The 25,236-nt window shown below is 44.4% G+C and overlaps 1 protein-coding gene across 3 annotated transcripts in view; it reads left to right on the forward strand.

Annotated features, from left to right (window-relative positions):
* The first annotated feature begins 4,470 nt into the window (after nucleotides 1–4,470).
* Nucleotides 4,471–25,236, forward strand: part of phex (phosphate regulating endopeptidase homolog, X-linked) — a 36,582-nt gene continuing 15,816 nt past the window's right edge. Inside the window, exons 1-6 of one of the 3 annotated variants that reach the window (XM_055928140.1) lie at nucleotides 4,471–5,715; nucleotides 6,490–6,546; nucleotides 6,620–6,781; nucleotides 6,868–6,951; nucleotides 7,096–7,322; nucleotides 8,674–8,742. In XM_055928140.1, the coding sequence (XP_055784115.1) occupies nucleotides 5,598–5,715; nucleotides 6,490–6,546; nucleotides 6,620–6,781; nucleotides 6,868–6,951; nucleotides 7,096–7,322; nucleotides 8,674–8,742 (717 nt within the window). In that variant the 5' untranslated portion in view covers nucleotides 4,471–5,597. Of the gene's footprint in view, nucleotides 5,716–6,488; nucleotides 6,547–6,619; nucleotides 6,782–6,867; nucleotides 6,952–7,095; nucleotides 7,323–8,673; nucleotides 8,743–25,236 lie in introns of those variants that run through there. The other 2 variants (XM_055928141.1, XM_055928142.1) reach the window with 2 other exon arrangements.

The following is a 25,236-nucleotide window of genomic DNA, read 5'->3' on the forward strand; positions in this document are numbered from 1 at the left end:
GATTGGACCATAAAACTCACAGTGCTGATCTTGCTTTATACAGGATTGTATCGTGCAGTCCTGCCCTACGCAACTGTAGGCCTACTTAAACATGAACTCAGTCTGATTTTGTGTTTATTGATTCGTTGCAGTTGATCATTTAGGATTGAAAAGGTCTAGGTAGCCTAGACAGCCCAAGTTTGAAGAAATGACCAAATTTGTTCCCATTCACATTTTCTCACCAATGGGCTATAAATACACCACTGATTTACCCTGGCCAGAGGGACATGGAGTAGAGCAGACTATGTAGCAGCTGCTGGTCTTAGTAACAGTTGATAAGACGGAACAATTTGATTCGTTTCCATGTAATCCAGCATGTCAGACGGCTGGTGTTTATGAATATACTGTAGGCTAATACATTTAGAGAGTTGTTGCTTGTGTCTGTCGGGAGTGATGTCTTATCACGTTTGCTGAATAAATACCGGAGGAAAGTTGGAGAGCACGCTTTGATGTGCCCGCCCCGTGACCTGCGATTTCCTTGAATCTGATTGGTCCAGACAAGAGCCTGCAGCACTCCGATGTGAAGGGCAGAGATATTGTGTGCGAGTTGACAAATCATCCGGCAAATCGTTCTACAAAACAGCACTTTCTCATCATTTTAACATTTTGCGTTGACATATTTTATTAAACTAAATCAAACGTGGGATTGGAATTTGCTGATGTCGCCTCACCACACATTTTCTGCCCTGAATGGAGTTGTTACACACAAGTATGGGAGCCTCAATTAGCTGTACTACATTAGCTAGCTGACTACTGTAGCTAGCTAGCTGACTACTGTAGCTAGCTAGCTGACTAGTGTAGCTAGCTGACTAGTGTAGCTAGCTGACTAGTGTAGCTAGCTGACTAGTGTAGCTAGCTGACTAGTGTAGCTAGCTGACTAGTGCAGCTAGCTGACTACTGTAGCTAGCTAGCTGACTACTGTAGCTAGCTGACTAGTGTAGCTAGCTGACTAGTGTAGCTAGCTGACTAGTGTAGCTAGCTGACTACTGTAGCTAGCTGACTACTGTAGCTAGCTGACTAGTGTAGCTAGCTGACTACTGTAGCTAGCTGACTAGTGTAGCTAGCTGACTAGTGTAGCTAGCTGACTACTGTAGCTAGCTGACTACTGTAGCTAGCTTCTCTACAACGATTTGATGTCTAAGTAGTGCAAGTCTTTCCCTCTGTCCCACGCAGACTGTCCCACACACAGACTGTCCCACACACAGACTGTCCCACGCAGACTGTCCCACACACAGACTGTCATACACACAGACTGTCCCACACACAGACTGTCCCACACGCAGACTGTCCCACGCGCAGACTGTCCCACGCGCAGACTGTCCCACGCGCAGACTGTCCCACGCGCAGACTGTCCCACGCGCAGACTGTCCCACGCGCAGACTGTCCCACGCGCAGACTGTCCCACGCGCAGACTGTCCCACGCGCAGACTGTCCCACGCGCAGACTGTCCCACACACAGACTGTCCCACACAGACTCTCCCACACACGCAGACTGTCCCACACACAGACTGTTTCACACACAGACTGTCCCACGTGCAGACTGTCCCACACACACAGACTGTCCCACACAGACTGTCCCACACAGACTGTCCCACACACGCAGGCTGTCCCACACACGCAGACTGTCCCACACACGCAGACTGTCCCACACACGCAGACTGTCCCACACACGCAGACTGTCTCCCAAACAGACTGTCTCCCAAACAGACTGTCCCAAACAGACTGTCCCACACAGACTGTCCCAAACAGACTGTCCCACACAGACTGTCCCACACAGACTGTCCCACACAGACTGTCCAACACGCAGACTGTCCAACACGCAGACTGTCCCACACGCAGACTGTCCCACACGCGCAGACTGTCCCACACGCGCAGACTGTCCCACACGCGCAGACTGTCCCACACGCGCAGACTGTCCCACACGCGCAGACTGTCCCACACGCGCAGACTGTCCCACACGCGCAGACTGTCCCACACGCGCAGACTGTCCCACACGCGCAGACTGTCCCACACACGCAGACTGTCCCACACGCAGACTGTCCCACACACACAGACTGTCACACACACACAGACTGTCACACACACCGGCTCCTGCTCCTCTCCTCTGTTGCGCCTCTCCCTGCTGAAACAAGCAGAGGACCCCCTCTACCTGCTAAAACAAGCAGAGCACCCCCTCTCCCTGCTGAAACAAGCAGAGCACCCCCTCTCCCTGCTGAAACAAGCAGAGCACCCCCTCTCCCTGCTGAAACAAGCAGAGCACCCCCTCTTCCTGCTGAAACAAGCAGAGCACCCCGTCTCCCTGCTGAATCAAGCAGAGCACCCCCCCTCCCTACTGAAACAAGCAGAGCACCCCCTCTCCCTGCTGAAACAAGCAGAGCACCCCCTCTCCCTGCTGAAACAAGCAGAGCACCCCCCCTCCCTGCTGAAACAAGCAGAGCACCCCCTCTCCCTGCTGAAACAAGCAGAGCACCCCCTCTCCCTGCTGAAACAAGCAGAGCACCCCCTCTCCCTGCTGAAACAAGCAGAGCACCCCCTCTCCCTGCTGAATCAAGCAGAGCACCCCCTCTCCCTGCTGAAACAAGCAGAGCACCCCCCCTCCCTGCTGAAACAAGCAGAGCATCCCCTCTCCCTGCTGAAACAAGCAGAGCACCCCCTCTCCCTGCTGAAACAAGCAGAGCACCCCCTCTCCCTGCTGAAACAAGCAGAGCACCCCCTCTCCCTGCTGAAACAAGCAGAGCTCCACCTCTCCCTGCTGAAACAAGCAGAGCACCCCCTCTCCCTGCTGAAACAAGCAGAGCACCCCCTCTCCCTGCTGAAACAAGCAGAGCACCCCCTCTCCCTGCTGAAACAAGCAGATCACCCCCTCTCCCTGCTGAATCAAGCAGAGGACCCCCTCTCCCTGCTGAAACAAGCAGAGCACCCCCTCTCCCTGCTGAAACAAGCAGAGCACCCCTTCTCCCTGCTGAAACAAGCAGAGCACCCCCTCTCCCTGCTGAAACAAGCAGAGCACCCCGTCTCCCTGCTGAAACAAGCAGAGCACCCCCTCTCCCTGCTGAAACAAGCAGAGCACCCCCTCTCCCTGCTGAAACAAGCAGAGCACCCCCCCTCCCTGCTGAAACAAGCAGAGCTCCCCCTCTCCCTGCTGAAACAAGCAGAGCAACCCCTCTCCCTGCTGAAACAAGCAGAGCTCCCCCTCTCCCTGCTGAAACAAGCAGAGCACCAGTGCTCTCCAGAGTTACGTGAGCAAGTCTCCATTTAAGTTTAAAAGACATGTTTTTCTTTCTTAAAACACATGTATTTCCCGGATATCTGAACATCTTGATAATATTTGAATAGTGAAATAATTTCAAATGCCCCTCCCTAGTACAAGCAGCAGGTTTGTAACTCTTCACATGGTTCCAGAAGGTTTGTAACTCTTCACATGGTTCCAGCAGGTTTGTTACTCTTCACATGGTTCCAGCAGCAGGTTTGTAACTCTTCACATGGTTCCAGAAGGTTTGTAACCCTTCACATGGTTCCAGCAGAAGGTTTGTAACTCTTCACATGGTTCCAGCAGAAGGTTTGTAACTCTTCACATGGTTCCAGCAGAAGGTTTGTAACTCTTCACATGGTTCCAGCAGAAGGTTTGTAACTCTTCACATGGTTCCAGCAGGTTTGTTACTCTTCACATGGTTCCAGCAGAAGGTTTGTAACTCTTCACATGGTTCCAGAAGGTTTGTAACTCTTCACATGGTTCCAGCAGAAGGTTTGTAACTCTTCACATGGTTCCAGCAGAAGGTTTGTAACTCTTCACATGGTTCCAGCAGAAGGTTTGTAACTCTTCACATGGTTCCAGCAGAAGGTTTGTAACTCTTCACATGGTTCCAGCAGAAGGTTTGTAACTCTTCACATGGTTCCAGCAGAAGGTTTGTAACTCTTCACATGGTTCCAGCAGAAGGTTTGTAACTCTTCACATGGTTCCAGCAGAAGGTTTGTAACTCTTCACATGGTTCCAGCAGCAGGTTTGTAACTCTTCACATGGTTCCAGCAGCAGGTTTGTAACTCTTCACATGGTTCCAGCAGCAGGTTTGTAACTCTTCACATGGTTCCAGCAGCAGGTTTGTAACTCTTCACATGGTTCCAGCAGGTTTGTAACTCTTCACATGGTTCCAGCAGCAGGTTTGTAACTCTTCACATGGTTCCAGCAGAAGGTTTGTAACTCTTCACATGGTTCCAGCAGAAGGTTTGTAACTCTTCACATGGTTCCAGCAGAAGGTTTGTAACTCTTCACATGGTTCCAGCAGAAGGTTTGTAACTCTTCACATGGTTCCAGCAGCAGGTTTGTAACTCTTCACATGGTTCCAGCAGCAGGTTTGTAACTCTTCACATGGTTCCAGCAGCAGGTTTGTAACTCTTCACATGGTTCCAGCAGCAGGTTTGTAACTCTTCACATGGTTCCAGCAGGTTTGTAACTCTTCACATGGTTCCAGCAGAAGGTTTGTAACTCTTCACATGGTTCCATCAGGTTTGTAACTCTTCACATGGTTCCAGCAGAAGGTTTGTAACTCTTCACATGGTTCCAGCAGCAGGTTTGTAACTCTTCACATGGTTCCAGCAGGTTTGTAACTCTTCACATGGTTCCAGCAGAAGGTTTGTAACTCTTCACATGGTTCCATCAGGTTTGTAACTCTTCACATGGTTCCAGCAGAAGGTTTGTAACTCTTCACATGGTTCCAGCAGAAGGTAATTGAGCTGTCTCTGGTAAGTGTCTGAGGGTAGCACAGAGGGAGGGGCAACGTGGGAAAGATAGAGGGAGGAGACCGAGGGAGGGAGGGGGAGTCCACTTTGAGCAGGAGAGTCAGACAGAAGTAGGTAGAACCACAGTTTGTAGAGGATTATGGCTAGAGAGAGAGACAGACAGAGACAGACAGAGAGAGAGAGATAAAGAGACAGACAGAGAGAGAGAGAGAGAGAAAGAGAAAGAGACCGACACAGTAAGAGAGAGAGAGATACGGAGGCCGACACAGTGAGAGGGTGGGAGAGAGAGAGACATACGGACACATACACAGAGAGGGAGGGAGAGAGACTTAAGGAGAAAGACAGAGAAAGAGGGAGGGAGAGAGACATACAGAGATACACAGAGCGAGCGAGAGGAAGGGAGAGAGACATACAGAGACATACACAGAGCGAGAGGGAGGGAGAGACATACGGAGACCGACACAGAGAGGGAAGGAGGCAGAGAGACAGAGAGGGGGGAGAAAGAGAGATATACAGGGACCGACACAGAGAGACAGAGGGGGGGGAGAAAGAGAGATATACAGGGACCGACACAGAGAGGGAAGGAGGCAGAGAGACAGAGAGGGGGGGAGAAAGAGAGATATACAGGGACCGACACAGAGAGGGAAGGAGGCAGAGAGACAGAGAGGGGGGAGAAAGAGAGATATACAGGGACCGACACAGAGAGAAAAGGAGGCAGAGAGACAGAGAGAGGGAGGGAGAAAGAGACAGATATAGATTTGGAGACGGACAAAGAGGTGGCTGAAAGTGAGGTAGTGTGTGCGTCTGTTTTGATTGGAGACATGGAGATGGAGCGTCTAGGTGTGTGTGTTTCTAAACCAGGAAACAGTCGTGTCCTAAAGGCTGCGCTGGCCGCGTGTGTGTGTTTCTGCATCGCTCTGCTGCTTGCTGTCATACTGGGTGAGTAGACTCACTACTGCTTTACACAGAGTTACACACACAACCTCTTTCCCTGACTGAGTTTAGTCTTGAAAAAGCTGGTGTTGCAGTAACTGGAGTGGTTGAGGGAGGTGTGTGTGTGTGTGTGTGTGTGTGTGTGTGTGTGTGTGTGTGTGTGTGTGTGTGTGTGTGTGTGTGTGTGTGTGTGTGTGTGTGTGTGTGTGTGTGTGTGTGTGTGTGTGTGTGTGTGTGTGTGTGTGTGTGTGTGTGTGTGTGTGTGAGGGTGGGGTAGAAGTGGTAACTATTATGTACTTGTTATTGTATGAAACAACATTTTTGTGGTGTAATGTTGTTTTAATTATATATGTTTCTGTAGATACAGTACACTCCTGTCTCTGGTCATACAAGTGAATAGACAATGGCTATTTAATTTACTTTGCTTCTTTTTAAGGTTTGTGTGTTTGTGTGTGTGTGGGTGGGTGTGTGTGTGTGTGTGTGTGTGTGTGTGCGCGTGGCTGTGCATGCATGTGCGTGTAAGCTGTTTGGCATATGTGTTATTAAAATGGAGTCAGCTTTCTCCATGACACTCAAACCGTAAACAGCTGATGACTGTGTGTGAATGTCTGTGGGGGTGGGGGGGATTTTTTTTAGGTCAGAGGGACACCTTACAGGGTAAGAGTGAGAGAGAGGTCAGGGGTGTGTGGGATTGTTTCAGGACATACCGTATATGTATGTTTATGACTGTTTGGGGGGGGGTACGTTGTAATCTTCATCAGGTCTCGTCCTTTTCCTCAGTTTCCCAGAGAGCCAATCAGGATGTCTTCTGCCTAACTCCAGAATGCATTGAAGCAGGTACGCCCCCGACCCACCTTACAGGAAATTGTTACATGTAGAATGTTGCAATCAGCTTGTAATGTGTGTATAGCTGGTTCCGTCCTCAGTAAGATGGACCGGGCCGTGGCTCCCTGTGACGACTTCTATGGGTTCTCCTGTGGTGGCTGGCTGAGAGACAACCCTATTCCTGAAGACTCCTCTTCGTACGGCGTCTACCCCTGGTTACGCCAACACGTTGACATCACACTCAAAGGTGAGAGAGAACATGATGAGCACATACACACTCTCATACCCTGACTACACTCCCCCCACCACCTCTAAATGTTGTCTGAGTTGTAGACTTGCTGGAGGCTCCATCAGAGTCAGATGAGATAGAAGCTGTCAGGAAGGCCAAGGTCTTCTACCGCTCCTGTATGGACGAAGGTAACCCACAACCACACACGCACGCACGCACGCACACGCACACACGCACGAGGAAGACGAGATGGGAGCTGAGGTTACATGAAAAACATCAAGTGCTATAGTGGTACAAAGTGTGTGTCTGTGTTTTTGTGTGTCTTTGTGTAGCTATATTGGAGAAAGTGGACAGTGGTCCTCTGTTGAAGCTTTTACAGCAGCCTGAGTTTCACTGGCCCGTCCTGGGGGAGGGGCTTGGTGGGGAGTGGCTCTGGTCACCAGGACGATGGGACCTGCTACAGACATTGGCTCAGATTAGGAACCAACACAGCAAGAGTGTTCTGATTCGCTTATACATCGCCCCAGATGACAAGAACTCCACCAACTACATAATTAAGGTGACCCCCCCCTGACTGAATGTGTGTCCACAACCAAGAACTCCACCAACTACATAATTAAGGTGACCCCCCCCTGACTGAATGTGTGTGTAGCAACCAAGAACTCCACCAACTACATAATTAAGGTGACCCCCCCCCCTGACTGAATGTGTGTCCACAACCAAGAACTCCACCAACTACATAATTAAGGTGACCCCCCCCCTGACTGAATGTGTGTGCAACCAAGAACTCCACCAACTACATAATTAAGGGGACCCCCCCCTGACTGAATGTGTGTGTGTGCAACCAAGAACTCCACCAACTACATAATTAAGGTGACCCCCCCCCCCTGACTGAATGTGTGTGTGTAACCAAGAACTCCACCAACTACATAATTAAGGTGACCCCCCCTGACTGAATGTGTGTGCAACCAAGAACTCCACCAACTACATAATTAAGGTGACCCCCCCTGACTGAATGTGTGTGTGTAACCAAGAACTCCACCAACTACATAATTAAGGTGACCCCCCCCAGACTGAATGTGTGTGTGTGCAACCAAGAACTCCACCAACTACATAATTAAGGTGACCCCCCCCCCCTGACTGAATGTGTGTGTGTGCAACCAAGAACTCCACCAACTACATAATTAAGGTGACCCCCCCCTGACTGAATGTGTGTGCAACCAAGACAGCTTCCAGGCTTCTGTAAACATAGATAGCATTAACTTATTATCACATAGTTGGACCAGGCCTTGTAATAACTTAGCATTCTGTAGTTGGACTAGGCCTTGAACTAACGTATCATTCTGTAGTTGGACCAGGCCTTGTAATAACTTAGCATTCTGTATAAGGACCAAGCCTGGTATATCATACACTGCATTTGATGAACAATGGGAAAGTAAGTCTGCTTTGAAAGTTGATTGACTTGTAAACTCACTTTTGAGAAAATGGACAAGGCCTTGTACTAACGTATCATTCTGTAGTTGGGCCAGGCCTTGTAATAGGTTATTATTCTATAGTTGGACAATACATTGTAATAACTTATCATTCTGTCTCTGTAGATGAACCAGGCCTTGTAATAGGTTATTATTCTATAGTTGGACAATACATTGTAATAACTTATCATTCTGTCTCTGTAGATGAACCAGGCTTTGTAATAGGTTATTATTCTATAGTTGGACAATACATTGTAATAACTTATCATTCTGTCTCTGTAGATGAACCAGGCTTTGTAATAGGTTATTATTCTATAGTTGGACAATACAGTGTAATAACTTATCATTCTGTCTCTGTAGTTGGGCCAGGCCTTGTAATAGGTTATTATTCTATAGTTGGACAATACATTGTAATAACTTATCATTCTGTCTCTGTAGTTGGATCAGGCATCTTTGTCTCTCTCCTCCAGAGAAGATTACATCACCAACACCACCAGCGCTCAGGCAGTAAGTCAATAAAAGCTTTCTTAAACTTTAATTCCATATTTATACGTTATGCTTGAGCCCATAACGGTACCTTGTAGAAATAAATTATTAATGTAAACATATGGACCTATCTCTACGTGTGTGTGTGTAGTATCGTAGTGCTCTCCTATGTTGATGTGTGTAGTATCGTAGTGCTCTCCTATGTTGATGTGTGTAGTATCGTAGTGCTCTCCTATGTTGATGTGTGTAGTATCATAGTGCTCTCCTATGTTGATGTGTGTAGTATCGTAGTGCTCTCCTATACCTGTGTTGATGTGTGTAGTATCATAGTGCTCTCCTATGTTGATGTGTGTAGTATCATAGTGCTCTCCTATGTTGGTGTGTGTAGTATCGTAGTGCTCTCCTATACCTGTGTTGATGTGTGTAGTATCGTAGTGCTCTCCTATGTTGATGTGTGTAGTATCGTAGTGCTCTCCTATGTTGATGTGTGTAGTATCATAGTGCTCTCCTATACCTGTGTTGATGTGTGTAGTATCGTAGTGCTCTCCTATGTTGGTGTGTGTAGTATCATAGTGCTCTCCTATGTTGATGTGTGTAGTATCGTAGTGCTCTCCTATGTTGATGTGTGTAGTATCGTAGTGCTCTCCTGTGTTGATGTGTGTAGTATCGTAGTGCTCTCCTATGTTGATGTGTGTAGTATCGTAGTGCTCTCCTATGTTGATGTGTGTAGTATCATAGTGCTCTCCTATGTTGATGTGTGTAGTATCGTAGTGCTCTCCTATGTTGATGTGTGTAGTATCGTAGTGCTCTCCTGTGTTGATGTGTGTAGTATCGTAGTGCTCTCCTATGTTGATGTGTGTAGTATCATAGTGCTCTCCTATGTTGATGTGTGTAGTATCGTAGTGCTCTCCTATGTTGATGTGTGTAGTATCGTAGTGCTCTCCTATACCTATGTTGATGTGTGTAGTATCATAGTGCTCTCCTATGTTGATGTGTGTAGTATCGTAGTGCTCTCCTGTGTTGATGTGTGTAGTATCGTAGTGCTCTCCTATGTTGATGTGTGTAGTATCATAGTGCTCTCCTATACCTGTGTTGATGTGTGTAGTATCGTAGTGCTCTCCTATGTTGATGTGTGTAGTATCATAGTGCTCTCCTATGTTGATGTGTGTAGTATCATAGTGCTCTCCTATGTTGATGTGTGTAGTATCATAGTGCTCTCCTATGTTGATGTGTGTAGTATCATAGTGCTCTCCTATACCTATGTTGATGTGTGTAGTATCGTAGTGCTCTCCTATGTTGATGTGTGTAGTATCATAGTGCTCTCCTGTGTTGATGTGTGTAGTATCATAGTGCTCTCCTATACCTGTGTTGATGTGTGTAGTATCGTAGTGCTCTCCTATACCTGTGTTGATGTGTGTAGTATCGTAGTGCTCTCCTATGTTGATGTGTGTAGTATCATAGTGCTCTCCTATGTTGATGTGTGTAGTATCATAGTGCTCTCCTATGTTGATGTGTGTAGTATCATAGTGCTCTCCTATGTTGATGTGTGTAGTATCATAGTGCTCTCCTATACCTATGTTGATGTGTGTAGTATCGTAGTGCTCTCCTATGTTGATGTGTGTAGTATCATAGTGCTCTCCTGTGTTGATGTGTGTAGTATCATAGTGCTCTCCTATACCTGTGTTGATGTGTGTAGTATCGTAGTGCTCTCCTATACCTGTGTTGATGTGTGTAGTATCATAGTGCTCTCCTATACCTGTGTTGATGTGTGTAGTATCGTAGTGCTCTCCTATACCTATGTTGATGTGTGTAGTATCGTAGTGCTCTCCTATGTTGATGTGTGTAGTATCGTAGTGCTCTCCTGTGTTGATGTGTGTAGTATCGTAGTGCTCTCCTGTGTTGATGTGTGTAGTATCGTAGTGCTCTCCTATACCTGTGTTGATGTGTGTAGTATCGTAGTGCTCTCCTATGTTGATGTGTGTAGTATCATAGTGCTCTCCTATGTTGATGTGTGTAGTATCGTAGTGCTCTCCTATGTTGATGTGTGTAGTTTCGTAGTGCTCTCCTATGTTGATGTGTGTAGTATCGTAGTGCTCTCCTGTGTTGATGTGTGTAGTATCGTAGTGCTCTCCTATACCTATGTTGATGTGTGTAGTATCATAGTGCTCTCCTGTGTTGATGTGTGTAGTATCGTAGTGCTCTCCTATGTTGATGTGTGTAGTATCATAGTGCTCTCCTGTGTTGATGTGTGTAGTATCGTAGTGCTCTCCTGTGTTGATGTGTGTAGTATCGTAGTGCTCTCCTATGTTGATGTGTGTAGTATCATAGTGCTCTCCTGTGTTGATGTGTGTAGTATCGTAGTGCTCTCCTATGTTGATGTGTGTAGTATCGTAGTGCTCTCCTGTGTTGATGTGTGTAGTATCGTAGTGCTCTCCTGTGTTGGTGTGTGTAGTATCATAGTGCTCTCCTATGTTGATGTGTGTGTGTAGTATCGTAGTGCTCTCCTATGTTGGTGTGTGTAGTATCGTAGTGCTCTCCTATGTTGATGTGTGTAGTATCATAGTGCTCTCCTATGTTGATGTGTGTAGTATCGTAGTGCTCTCCTATGTTGATGTGTGTAGTATCGTAGTGCTCTCCTATACCTGTGTTGATGTGTGTAGTATCATAGTGCTCTCCTATGTTGATGTGTGTGTGTAGTATCGTAGTGCTCTCCTATGTTGGTGTGTGTAGTATCGTAGTGCTCTCCTATACCTGTGTTGATGTGTGTAGTATCATAGTGCTCTCCTATGTTGATGTGTGTAGTATCGTAGTGCTCTCCTATGTTGATGTGTGTAGTATCGTAGTGCTCTCCTGTGTTGATGTGTGTAGTATCGTAGTGCTCTCCTGTACCTATGGTGATGTGTGTAGTATCGTAGTGCTCTCCTATACCTGTGTTGATGTGTGTAGTATCGTAGTGCTCTCCTATGTTGATGTGTGTAGTATCGTAGTGCTCTCCTATACCTGTGTTGATGTGTGTAGTATCGTAGTGCTCTCCTATGTTGATGTGTGTAGTATCATAGTGCTCTCCTATACCTGTGTTGATGTGTGTAGTATCATAGTGCTCTCCTATGTTGATGTGTGTAGTATCGTAGTGCTCTCCTATACCTGTGTTGATGTGTGTAGTATCATAGTGCTCTCCTATACCTGTGTTGATGTGTGTAGTATCATAGTGCTCTCCTATACCTGTGTTGATGTGTGTAGTATCGTAGTGCTCTCCTATACCTGTGTTGATGTGTGTAGTATCATAGTGCTCTCCTATACCTGTGTTGATGTGTGTAGTATCATAGTGCTCTCCTATACCTGTGTTGATGTGTGTAGTATCGTAGTGCTCTCCTATACCTGTGTTGATGTGTGTAGTATCGTAGTGCTCTCCTATACCTGTGTTGATGTGTGTAGTATCATAGTGCTCTCCTATACCTGTGTTGATGTGTGTAGTATCATAGTGCTCTCCTATACCTGTGTTGATGTGTGTAGTATCATAGTGCTCTCCTATACCTGTGTTGATGTGTGTAGTATCGTAGTGCTCTCCCATACCTGTGTTGATGTGTGTAGTATCATAGTGCTCTCCTATACCTGTGTTGATGTGTGTAGTATCATAGTGCTCTCCCATACCTGTGTTGATGTGTGTAGTATCGTAGTGCTCTCCTATGTTGATGTGTGTAGTATCGTAGTGCTCTCCTATGTTGATGTGTGTAGTATCGTAGTGCTCTCCTATGTTGATGTGTGTAGTATCGTAGTGCTCTCCTATGTTGATGTGTGTAGTATCGTAGTGCTCTCCTATACCTGTGTTGATGTGTGTAGTATCGTAGTGCTCTCCTATGTTGATGTGTGTAGTATCGTAGTGCTCTCCTATGTTGATGTGTGTAGTATCATAGTGCTCTCCTGTGTTGATGTGTGTAGTATCGTAGTGCTCTCCTGTGTTGATGTGTGTAGTATCGTAGTGCTCTCCTATGTTGATGTGTGTAGTATCGTAGTGCTCTCCTATGTTGATGTGTGTAGTATCATAGTGCTCTCCTGTGTTGATGTGTGTAGTATCGTAGTGCTCTCCTATGTTGATGTGTGTAGTATCGTAGTGCTCTCCTATACCTGTGTTGATGTGTGTAGTATCGTAGTGCTCTCCTATGTTGATGTGTGTAGTATCGTAGTGCTCTCCTATACCTGTGTTGATGTGTGTAGTATCATAGTGCTCTCCTATACCTGTGTTGATGTGTGTAGTATCATAGTGCTCTCCTATACCTGTGTTGATGTGTGTAGTATCGTAGTGCTCTCCTATACCTGTGTTGATGTGTGTAGTATCATAGTGCTCTCCTATACCTGTGTTGATGTGTGTAGTATCATAGTGCTCTCCTATACCTGTGTTGATGTGTGTAGTATCGTAGTGCTCTCCTATACCTGTGTTGATGTGTGTAGTATCGTAGTGCTCTCCTATACCTGTGTTGATGTGTGTAGTATCATAGTGCTCTCCTATACCTGTGTTGATGTGTGTAGTATCATAGTGCTCTCCTATACCTGTGTTGATGTGTGTAGTATCATAGTGCTCTCCTATACCTGTGTTGATGTGTGTAGTATCGTAGTGCTCTCCCATACCTGTGTTGATGTGTGTAGTATCATAGTGCTCTCCTATACCTGTGTTGATGTGTGTAGTATCATAGTGCTCTCCCATACCTGTGTTGATGTGTGTAGTATCGTAGTGCTCTCCTATGTTGATGTGTGTAGTATCGTAGTGCTCTCCTATGTTGATGTGTGTAGTATCGTAGTGCTCTCCTATGTTGATGTGTGTAGTATCGTAGTGCTCTCCTATGTTGATATGTGTAGTATCGTAGTGCTCTCCTATACCTGTGTTGATGTGTGTAGTATCGTAGTGCTCTCCTATGTTGATGTGTGTAGTATCGTAGTGCTCTCCTATGTTGATGTGTGTAGTATCATAGTGCTCTCCTGTGTTGATGTGTGTAGTATCGTAGTGCTCTCCTGTGTTGATGTGTGTAGTATCGTAGTGCTCTCCTATGTTGATGTGTGTAGTATCGTAGTGCTCTCCTATGTTGATGTGTGTAGTATCATAGTGCTCTCCTGTGTTGATGTGTGTAGTATCGTAGTGCTCTCCTATGTTGATGTGTGTAGTATCGTAGTGCTCTCCTATACCTGTGTTGATGTGTGTAGTATCGTAGTGCTCTCCTATGTTGATGTGTGTAGTATCGTAGTGCTCTCCTATACCTGTGTTGATGTGTGTAGTATCGTAGTGCTCTCCTATGTTGATGTGTGTAGTATCGTAGTGCTCTCCTATACCTATGTTGATGTGTGTAGTATCGTAGTGCTCTCCTATACCTGTGTTGATGTGTGTAGTATCGTAGTGCTCTCCTGTGTTGATGTGTGTAGTATCATAGTGCTCTCCTATGTTGATGTGTGTAGTATCGTAGTGCTCTCCTATGTTGATGTGTGTAGTATCGTAGTGCTCTCCTATACCTATGTTGATGTGTGTAGTATCGTAGTGCTCTCCTATACCTATGTTGATGTGTGTAGTATCGTAGTGCTCTCCTATGTTGATGTGTGTAGTATCGTAGTGCTCTCCTATGTTGATGTGTGTAGTATCGTAGTGCTCTCCTATACCTGTGTTGATGTGTGTAGTATCGTAGTGCTCTCCTATACCTATGTTGATGTGTGTAGTATCGTAGTGCTCTCCTATACCTGTGTTGATGTGTGTAGTATCGTAGTGCTCTCCTATACCTGTGTTGATGTGTGTAGTATCGTAGTGCTCTCCTATGTTGATGTGTGTAGTATCGTAGTGCTCTCCTATACCTGTGTTGATGTGTGTAGTATCGTAGTGCTCTCCTATACCTATGTTGATGTGTGTAGTATCGTAGTGCTCTCCTATGTTGATGTGTGTAGTATCATAGTGCTCTCCTATGTTGATGTGTGTAGTATCGTAGTGCTCTCCTGTGTTGATGTGTGTAGTATCGTAGTGCTCTCCTGTGTTGATGTGTGTAGTATCATAGTGCTCTCCTATGTTGATGTGTGTAGTATCGTAGTGCTCTCCTGTGTTGATGTGTGTAGTATCATAGTGCTCTCCTGTGTTGATGTGTGTAGTATCATAGTGCTCTCCTGTGTTGATGTGTGTAGTATCATAGTGCTCTCCTATGTTGATGTGTGTAGTATCGTAGTGCTCTCCTGTGTTGATGTGTGTAGTATCATAGTGCTCTCCTATGTTGATGTGTGTAGTATCGTAGTGCTCTCCTATGTTGATGTGTGTAGTATCGTAGTGCTCTCCTATACCTATGTTGATGTGTGTAGTATCGTAGTGCTCTCCTATACCTATGTTGATGTGTGTAGTATCGTAGTGCTCTCCTATACCTGTGTTGATGTGTGTAGTATCGTAGTGCTCTCCTATGTTGATGTGTGTAGTATCGTAGTGCTCTCCTATACCTGTGTTGATGTGTGTAGTATCGTAGTGCTCTCCTATACCTGTGTTGATGTGTGTAGTATCGTAGTGCTCTCCTATGTTGATGTGTGTAGTATCGTAGTGCTCTCCTATACCTGTGTTGATGTGTGTAGTATCATAGTGCTCTCCTATGTTGATGTGTGTAGTATCGTAGCGCTCTCCTGTGTTGATGTGTGTAGTATCATAGTGCTCTCCTGTGTTGATGTGTGTAGTATCATAGTGCTCTCCTATGTTGATGTGTGTAGTATCGTAGTGCTCTCCTATACCTGTGTTGATGTGTGTAGTATCGTAGTGCTCTCCTATACCTATGTTGATGTGTGTAGTATCATAGTGCTCTCCTATACCTGTGTTGATGTGTGTAGTATCGTAGTGCTCTCCTATACCTATGTTGATGTGTGTAGTATCATAGTGCTCTCCTATACCTGTGTTGATGTGTGTAGTATCGTAGTGCTCTCCTATGTTGATGTGTGTAGTATCGTAGTGCTCTCCTATACCTGTGTTGATGTGTGTAGTATCGTAGTGCTCTCCTATACCTGTGTTGATGTGTGTAGTATCGTAGTGCTCTCCTATGTTGATGTGTGTAGTATCATAGTGCTCTCCTATGTTGATGTGTGTAGTATCATAGTGCTCTCCTATGTTGATGTGTGTAGTATCATAGTGCTCTCCTATGTTGATGTGTGTAGTATCGTAGTGCTCTCCTATGTTGGTGTGTGTAGTATCGTAGTGCTCTCCTATGTTGGTGTGTGTAGTATCGTAGTGCTCTCCTATGTTGATGTGTGTAGTATCGTAGTGCTCTCCTATGTTGATGTGTGTAGTATCATAGTGCTCTCCTATGTTGATGTGTGTAGTATCGTAGTGCTCTCCTATGTTGATGTGTGTAGTATCGTAGTGCTCTCCTATACCTGTGTTGATGTGTGTAGTATCGTAGTGCTCTCCTATACCTATGTTGATGTGTGTAGTATCGTAGTGCTCTCCTATGTTGATGTGTGTAGTATCGTAGTGCTCTCCTATGTTGATGTGTGTAGTATCGTAGTGCTCTCCTATGTTGATGTGTGTAGTATCGTAGTGCTCTCCTATGTTGATGTGTGTAGTATCGTAGTGCTCTCCTATACCTGTGTTGATGTGTGTAGTATCATAGTGCTCTCCTATGTTGATGTGTGTAGTATCGTAGTGCTCTCCTATACCTGTGTTGATGTGTGTAGTATCATAGTGCTCTCCTATGTTGATGTGTGTAGTATCATAGTGCTCTCCTATGTTGATGTGTGTAGTATCATAGTGCTCTCCTATGTTGATGTGTGTAGTATCATAGTGCTCTCCTATGTTGATGTGTGTAGTATCATAGTGCTCTCCTATGTTGATGTGTGTAGTATCATAGTGCTCTCCTATGTTGATGTGTGTAGTATCATAGTGCTCTCCTATGTTGATGTGTGTAGTATCATAGTGCTCTCCTATGTTGATGTGTGTAGTATCATAGTGCTCTCCTATGTTGATGTGTGTAGTATCGTAGTGCTCTCCTATACCTGTGTTGATGTGTGTAGTATCGTAGTGCTCTCCTATGTTGATGTGTGTAGTATCGTAGTGCTCTCCTATACCTGTGTTGATGTGTGTAGTATCGTAGTGCTCTCCTATGTTGATGTGTGTAGTATCATAGTGCTCTCCTATGTTGATGTGTGTAGTATCATAGTGCTCTCCTATGTTGGTGTGTGTAGTATCGTAGTGATCTCCTATACCTATGTTGATGTGTCTAGTATCATAGTGCTCTCCTATGTTGATGTGTGTAGTATCGTAGTGCTCTCCTATACCTGTGTTGATGTGTGTAGTATCGTAGTGCTCTCCTATACCTGTGTTGATGTGTGTAGTATCGTAGTGCTCTCCTATGTTGATGTGTGTAGTATCGTAGTGCTCTCCTATGTTGATGTGTGTAGTATCGTAGTGCTCTCCTATACCTGTGTTGATGTGTGTAGTATCGTAGTGCTCTCCTATGTTGATGTGTGTAGTATCATAGTGCTCTCCTATGTTGATGTGTGTAGTATCGTAGTGCTCTCCTGTGTTGATGTGTGTAGTATCATAGTGCTCTCCTATGTTGATGTGTGTAGTATCGTAGTGCTCTCCTATGTTGGTGTGTGTAGTATCGTAGTGCTCTCCTATACCTATGTTGATGTGTGTAGTATCGTAGTGCTCTCCTATGTTGGTGTGTGTAGTATCGTAGTGCTCTCCTATACCTATGTTGATGTGTGTAGTATCATAGTGCTCTCCTATGTTGATGTGTGTAGTATCGTAGTGCTCTCCTGTGTTGATGTGTGTAGTATCGTAGTGCTCTCCTGTGTTGATGTGTGTAGTATCATAGTGCTCTCCTATGTTGATGTGTGTAGTATCATAGTGCTCTCCTATGTTGATGTGTGTAGTATCGTAGTGCTCTCCTATGTTGATGTGTGTAGTATCGTAGTGCTCTCCTATGTTGATGTGTGTAGTATCGTAGTGCTCTCCTATGTTGATGTGTGTAGTATCATAGTGCTCTCCTATGTTGATGTGTGTAGTATCGTAGTGCTCTCCTATGTTGATGTGTGTAGTATCGTAGTGCTCTCCTATGTTGATGTGTGTAGTATCATAGTGCTCTCCTATACCTGTGTTGATGTGTGTAGTATCGTAGTGCTCTCCTATGTTAATGTGTGTAGTATCGTAGTGCTCTCCTATGTTGATGTGTGTAGTATCATAGTGCTCTCCTGTGTTGATGTGTGTAGTATCGTAGTGCTCTCCTATGTTGATGTGTGTAGTATCGTAGTGCTCTCCTATGTTGATGTGTGTAGTATCATAGTGCTCTCCTATGTTGGTGTGTGTAGTATCGTAGTGCTCTCCTATGTTGATGTGTGTAGTATCGTAGTGCTCTCCTATGTTGGTGTGTGTAGTATCGTAGTGCTCTCCTATACCTATGTTGATGTGTGTAGTATCGTAGTGCTCTCCTATACCTGTGTTGATGTGTGTAGTATCGTAGTGCTCTCCTATACCTATGTTGATGTGTGTAGTATCGTAGTGCTCTCCTATACCTGTGTTGATGTGTGTAGTATCGTAGTGCTCTCCTATACCTATGTTGATGTGTGTAGTATCATAGTCCTCTCCTATACCTGTGTTGATGTGTGTAGTATCGTAGTGCTCTCCTATACCTATGTTGATGTGTGTAGTATCATAGTGCTCTCCTATACCTGTGTTGATGTGTGTAGTATCATAGTGCTCTCCTATGTTGATGTGTGTAGTATCATAGTGCTCTCCTATACCTGTGTTGATGTGTGTAGTATCATAGTGCTCTCCTATACCTATGTTGATGTGTGTAGTATCATAGTGCTCTCCTATGTTGATGTGTGTAGTATCATAGTGCTCTCATATGTTGATGTGTGTAGTATCGTAGTGCTCTCCTATGTTGATGTGTGTAGTATCATAGTGCTCTCCTATGTTGATGTGTGTAGTATCATAGTGCTCTCCTATACCTGTGTTGATGTGTGTAGTATCGTAGTGCTCTCCTATACCTGTGTTGATGTGTGTAGTATCATAGTGCTCTCCTATACCTGTGTTGATGTGTGTAGTATCGTAGTGCTCTCCTATGTTGGTGTGTGTAGTATCGTAGTGCTCTCCTATGTTGATGTGTGTAGTATCGTAGTGCTCTCCTATGTTGATGTGTGTAGTATCGTAGTGCTCTCCTATGTTGATGTGTGTAGTATCGTAGTGCTCTCCTATGTTGATGTGTGTAGTATCGTAGTGCTCTCCTATGTTGATGTGTGTAGTATCGTAGTGCTCTCCTATACCTGTGTTGAAGTGTGTAGTATCGTAGTGCTCTCCTATACCTGTGTTGATGTGTGTAGTATCATAGTGCTCTCCTATGTTGATATGTGTAGAATCGTAGTGCTCTCCTATGTTGGTGTGTGTAGTATCATAGTGCTCTCCTATGTTGATGTGTGTAGTATCGTAGTGCTCTCCTATGTTGGTGTGTGTAGTATCGTAGTGCTCTCCTATACCTGTGTTGATGTGTGTAGTATCGTAGTGCTCTCCTATACCTGTGTTGATGTGTGTAGTATCGTAGTGCTCTCCTATGTTGGTGTGTGTAGTATCGTAGTGCTCTCCTATACCTGTGTTGATGTGTGTAGTATCGTAGTGCTCTCCTATACCTGTGTTGATGTGTGTAGTATCATAGTGCTCTCCTATGTTGATGTGTGTAGTATCATAGTGCTCTCCTATGTTGATGTGTGTAGTATCGTAGTGCTCTCCTATGTTGATGTGTGTAGTATCATAGTGCTCTCCTATGTTGATGTGTGTAGTATCGTAGTGCTCTCCTATGTTGATGTGTGTAGTATCGTAGTGCTCTCCTATGTTGATGTGTGTAGTATCGTAGTGCTCTCCTATACCTATGTTGATGTGTGTAGTATCATAGTGCTCTCCTATGTTGATGTGTGTAGTATCGTAGTGCTCTCCTATGTTGATGTGTGTAGTATCGTAGTGCTCTCCTATGTTGATGTGTGTAGTATCGTAGTGCTCTCCTATGTTGATGTGTGTAGTATCGTAGTGCTCTCCTATGTTGATGTGTGTAGTATCGTAGTGCTCTCCTATACCTATGTTGGTGTGTGTAGTATCGTAGTGCTCTCCTATACCTGTGTTGTTTTGTGTAGTATCATAGTGCTCTCCTATACCTATGTTGATGTGTGTAGTATCGTAGTGCTCTCCTATGTTGATGTGTGTAGTATCGTAGTGCTCTCCTATACCTATGTTGATGTGTGTAGTATCGTAGTGCTCTCCTATACCTGTGTTGATGTGTGTAGTATCGTAGTGCTCTCCTATACCTATGTTGATGTGTGTAGTATCATAGTGCTCTCCTATACCTATGTTGATGTGTGTAGTATCGTAGTGCTCTCCTATGTTGATGTGTGTAGTATCGTAGTGCTCTCCTATGTTGATGTGTGTAGTATCGTAGTGCTCTCCTGTGTTGATGTGTGTAGTATCGTAGTGCTCTCCTATGTTGATGTGTGTAGTATCGTAGTGCTCTCCTATACCTATGTTGATGTGTGTAGTATCATAGTGCTCTCCTATGTTGATGTGTGTAGTATCGTAGTGCTCTCCTATGTTGATGTGTGTAGTATCATAGTGCTCTCCTATGTTGATGTGTGTAGTATCATAGTGCTCTCCTATGTTGATGTGTGTAGTATCATAGTGCTCTCCTATGTTGATGTGTGTAGTATCGTAGTGCTCTCCTATGTTGATGTGTGTAGTATCATAGTGCTCTCCTATGTTGATGTGTGTAGTATCATAGTGCTCTCCTATGTTGATGTGTGTAGTATCATAGTGCTCTCCTATGTTGATGTGTGTAGTATCATAGTGCTCTCCTATGTTGATGTGTGTAGTATCATAGTGCTCTCCTATGTTGATGTGTGTAGTATCGTAGTGCTCTCCTATGTTGATGTGTGTAGTATCGTAGTGCTCTCCTATACCTATGTTGTGTGTAGTATCGTAGTGCTCTCCTATACCTGTGTTGATGTGTGTAGTATCATAGTGCTCTCCTATACCTATGTTGATGTGTGTAGTATCGTAGTGCTCTCCTATACCTATGTTGATGTGTGTAGTATCGTAGTGCTCTCCTATACCTGTGTTGATGTGTGTAGTATCGTAGTGCTCTCCTATACCTATGTTGATGTGTGTAGTATCATAGTCCTCTCCTATACCTGTGTTGATGTGTGTAGTATCGTAGTGCTCTCCTATACCTATGTTGATGTGTGTAGTATCATAGTGCTCTCCTATACCTGTGTTGATGTGTGTAGTATCATAGTGCTCTCCTATGTTGATGTGTGTAGTATCATAGTGCTCTCCTATACCTGTGTTGATGTGTGTAGTATCATAGTGCTCTCCTATACCTATGTTGATGTGTGTAGTATCATAGTGCTCTCCTATGTTGATGTGTGTAGTATCATAGTGCTCTCCTATGTTGATGTGTGTAGTATCGTAGTGCTCTCCTATGTTGGTGTGTGTAGTATCGTAGTGCTCTCCTATGTTGATGTGTGTAGTATCGTAGTGCTCTCCTATGTTGATGTGTGTAGTATCATAGTGCTCTCCTATGTTGATGTGTGTAGTATCATAGTGCTCTCCTATACCTGTGTTGATGTGTGTAGTATCGTAGTGCTCTCCTATACCTGTGTTGATGTGTGTAGTATCATAGTGCTCTCCTATACCTGTGTTGATGTGTGTAGTATCGTAGTGCTCTCCTATGTTGGTGTGTGTAGTATCGTAGTGCTCTCCTATGTTGATGTGTGTAGTATCGTAGTGCTCTCCTATGTTGATGTGTGTAGTATCGTAGTGCTCTCCTATGTTGATGTGTGTAGTATCGTAGTGCTCTCCTATGTTGATGTGTGTAGTATCGTAGTGCTCTCCTATGTTGATGTGTGTAGTATCGTAGTGCTCTCCTATACCTGTGTTGAAGTGTGTAGTATCGTAGTGCTCTCCTATACCTGTGTTGATGTGTGTAGTATCATAGTGCTCTCCTATGTTGATATGTGTAGTATCGTAGTGCTCTCCTATGTTGGTGTGTGTAGTATCGTAGTGCTCTCCTATGTTGGTGTGTGTAGTATCATAGTGCTCTCCTATGTTGATGTGTGTAGTATCGTAGTGCTCTCCTATGTTGGTGTGTGTAGTATCGTAGTGCTCTCCTATACCTGTGTTGATGTGTGTAGTATCGTAGTGCTCTCCTATACCTGTGTTGATGTGTGTAGTATCGTAGTGCTCTCCTATGTTGGTGTGTGTAGTATCGTAGTGCTCTCCTATACCTGTGTTGATGTGTGTAGTATCGTAGTGCTCTCCTATACCTGTGTTGATGTGTGTAGTATCATAGTGCTCTCCTATGTTGATGTGTGTAGTATCATAGTGCTCTCCTATGTTGATGTGTGTAGTATCGTAGTGCTCTCCTATGTTGATGTGTGTAGTATCGTAGTGCTCTCCTATGTTGATGTGTGTAGTATCGTAGTGCTCTCCTATGTTGATGTGTGTAGTATCGTAGTGCTCTCCTATGTTGATGTGTGTAGTATCGTAGTGCTCTCCTATACCTATGTTGATGTGTGTAGTATCATAGTGCTCTCCTATGTTGATGTGTGTAGTATCGTAGTGCTCTCCTATGTTGATGTGTGTAGTATCGTAGTGCTCTCCTATGTTGATGTGTGTAGTATCGTAGTGCTCTCCTATGTTGATGTGTGTAGTATCGTAGTGCTCTCCTATGTTGATGTGTGTAGTATCGTAGTGCTCTCCTATGTTGATGTGTGTAGTATCGTAGTGCTCTCCTATACCTATGTTGGTGTGTGTAGTATCATAGTGCTCTCCTATGTTGATGTGTGTAGTATCGTAGTGCTCTCCTATGTTGATGTGTGTAGTATCGTAGTGCTCTCCTATACCTGTGTTGATGTGTGTAGTATCGTAGTGCTCTCCTATGTTGATGTGTGTAGTATCGTAGTGCTCTCCTATGTTGATGTGTGTAGTATCGTAGTGCTCTCCTATACCTATGTTGGTGTGTGTAGTATCGTAGTGCTCTCCTATACCTGTGTTGATGTGTGTAGTATCATAGTGCTCTCCTATACCTATGTTGATGTGTGTAGTATCGTAGTGCTCTCCTATGTTGATGTGTGTAGTATCGTAGTGCTCTCCTATACCTATGTTGATGTGTGTACTATCATAGTGCTCTCCTATACCTATGTTGATGTGTGTAGTATCGTAGTGCTCTCCTATGTTGATGTGTGTAGTATCGTAGTGCTCTCCTATGTTGATGTGTGTAGTATCGTAGTGCTCTCCTATGTTGATGTGTGTAGTATCGTAGTGCTCTCCTGTGTTGATGTGTGTAGTATCGTAGTGCTCTCCTATGTTGATGTGTGTAGTATCGTAGTGCTCTCCTATACCTATGTTGATGTGTGTAGTATCATAGTGCTCTCCTATGTTGATGTGTGTAGTATCGTAGTGCTCTCCTATGTTGATGTGTGTAGTATCATAGTGCTCTCCTATGTTGATGTGTGTAGTATCATAGTGCTCTCCTATGTTGATGTGTGTAGTATCATAGTGCTCTCCTATGTTGATGTGTGTAGTATCGTAGTGCTCTCCTATGTTGATGTGTGTAGTATCATAGTGCTCTCCTATGTTGATGTGTGTAGTATCATAGTGCTCTCCTATGTTGATGTGTGTAGTATCATAGTGCTCTCCTATGTTGATGTGTGTAGTATCATAGTGCTCTCCTATGTTGATGTGTGTAGTATCATAGTGCTCTCCTATGTTGATGTGTGTAGTATCGTAGTGCTCTCCTATGTTGATGTGTGTAGTATCGTAGTGCTCTCCTATACCTATGTTGTGTGTAGTATCGTAGTGCTCTCCTATACCTGTGTTGATGTGTGTAGTATCATAGTGCTCTCCTATACCTATGTTGATGTGTGTAGTATCGTAGTGCTCTCCTATGTTGATGTGTGTAGTATCATAGTGCTCTCCTATACCTGTGTTGATGTGTGTAGTATCGTAGTGCTCTCCTATGTTGATGTGTGTAGTATCGTAGTGCTCTCCTATGTTGATGTGTGTAGTATCATAGTGCTCTCCTATACCTATGTTGTGTGTAGTATCGTAGTGCTCTCCTATACCTGTGTTGATGTGTGTAGTATCATAGTGCTCTCCTATACCTATGTTGATGTGTGTAGTATCGTAGTGCTCTCCTATGTTGATGTGTGTAGTATCATAGTGCTCTCCTATACCTGTGTTGATGTGTGTAGTATCGTAGTGCTCTCCTATGTTGATGTGTGTAGTATCGTAGTGCTCTCCTATACCTATGTTGATGTGTGTAGTATCATAGTGCTCTCCTATGTTGATGTGTGTAGTATCGTAGTGCTCTCCTATGTTGATGTGTGTAGTATCATAGTGCTCTCCTATGTTGATGTGTGTAGTATCATAGTGCTCTCCTATGTTGATGTGTGTAGTATCATAGTGCTCTCCTATACCTGTGTTGATGTGTGTAGTATCAATGTGCTCTCCTATACCTGTGTTGATGTGTGTAGTATCATAGTGCTCTCCTATGTTGATGTGTGTAGTATCGTAGTGCTCTCCTGTGTTGATGTGTGTAGTATCGTAGTGCTCTCCTATGTTGATGTGTGTAGTATCATAGTGCTCTCCTATGTTGATGTGTGTAGTATCGTAGTGCTCTCCTATGTTGATGTGTGTAGTATCGTAGTGCTCTCCTATACCTATGTTGATGTGTGAAGTATCATAGTGCTCTCCTATGTTGATGTGTGTAGTATCGTAGTGCTCTCCTATACCTATGTTGATGTGTGCAGTATCGTAGTGCTCTCCTATGTTGATGTGTGTAGTATCGTAGTGCTCTCCTATGTTGATGTGTGTAGTATCGTAGTGCTCTCCTATACCTGTGTTGATGTGTGTAGTATCGTAGTGCTCTCCTATACCTGTGTTGATGTGTGTAGTATCGTAGTGCTCTCCTGTGTTGATGTGTGTAGTATCGTAGTGCTCTCCTATACCTGTGTTGATGTGTGTAGTATCGTAGTGCTCTCCTATGTTGATGTGTGTAGTATCATAGTGCTCTCCTGTGTTGATGTGTGTAGTATCGTAGTGCTCTCCTATGTTGATGTGTGTAGTATCGTAGTGCTCTCCTATGTTGATGTGTGTAGTATCGTAGTGCTCTCCTATGTTGATGTGTGTAGTATCGTAGTGCTCTCCTGTACCTGTGTTGATGTGTGTAGTATCGTAGTGCTCTCCTATGTTGATGTGTGTAGTATCGTAGTGCTCTCCTATGTTGATGTGTGTAGTATCATAGTGCTCTCCTATGTTGATGTGTGTAGTATCGTAGTGCTCTCCTATGTTGATGTGTGTAGTATCGTAGTGCTCTCCTGTGTTGATGTGTGTAGTATCGTAGTGCTCTCCTGTGTTGATGTGTGTAGTATCGTAGTGCTCTCCTATGTTGATGTGTGTAGTATCGTAGTGCTCTCCTGTGTTGATGTGTGTAGTATCGTAGTGCTCTCCTGTGTTGATGTGTGTAGTAT

The sequence above is a fragment of the Salvelinus fontinalis genome, chromosome 7 (genome assembly GCF_029448725.1).
Source record: "Salvelinus fontinalis isolate EN_2023a chromosome 7, ASM2944872v1, whole genome shotgun sequence".
NCBI lineage: Eukaryota > Metazoa > Chordata > Actinopteri > Salmoniformes > Salmonidae > Salvelinus > Salvelinus fontinalis.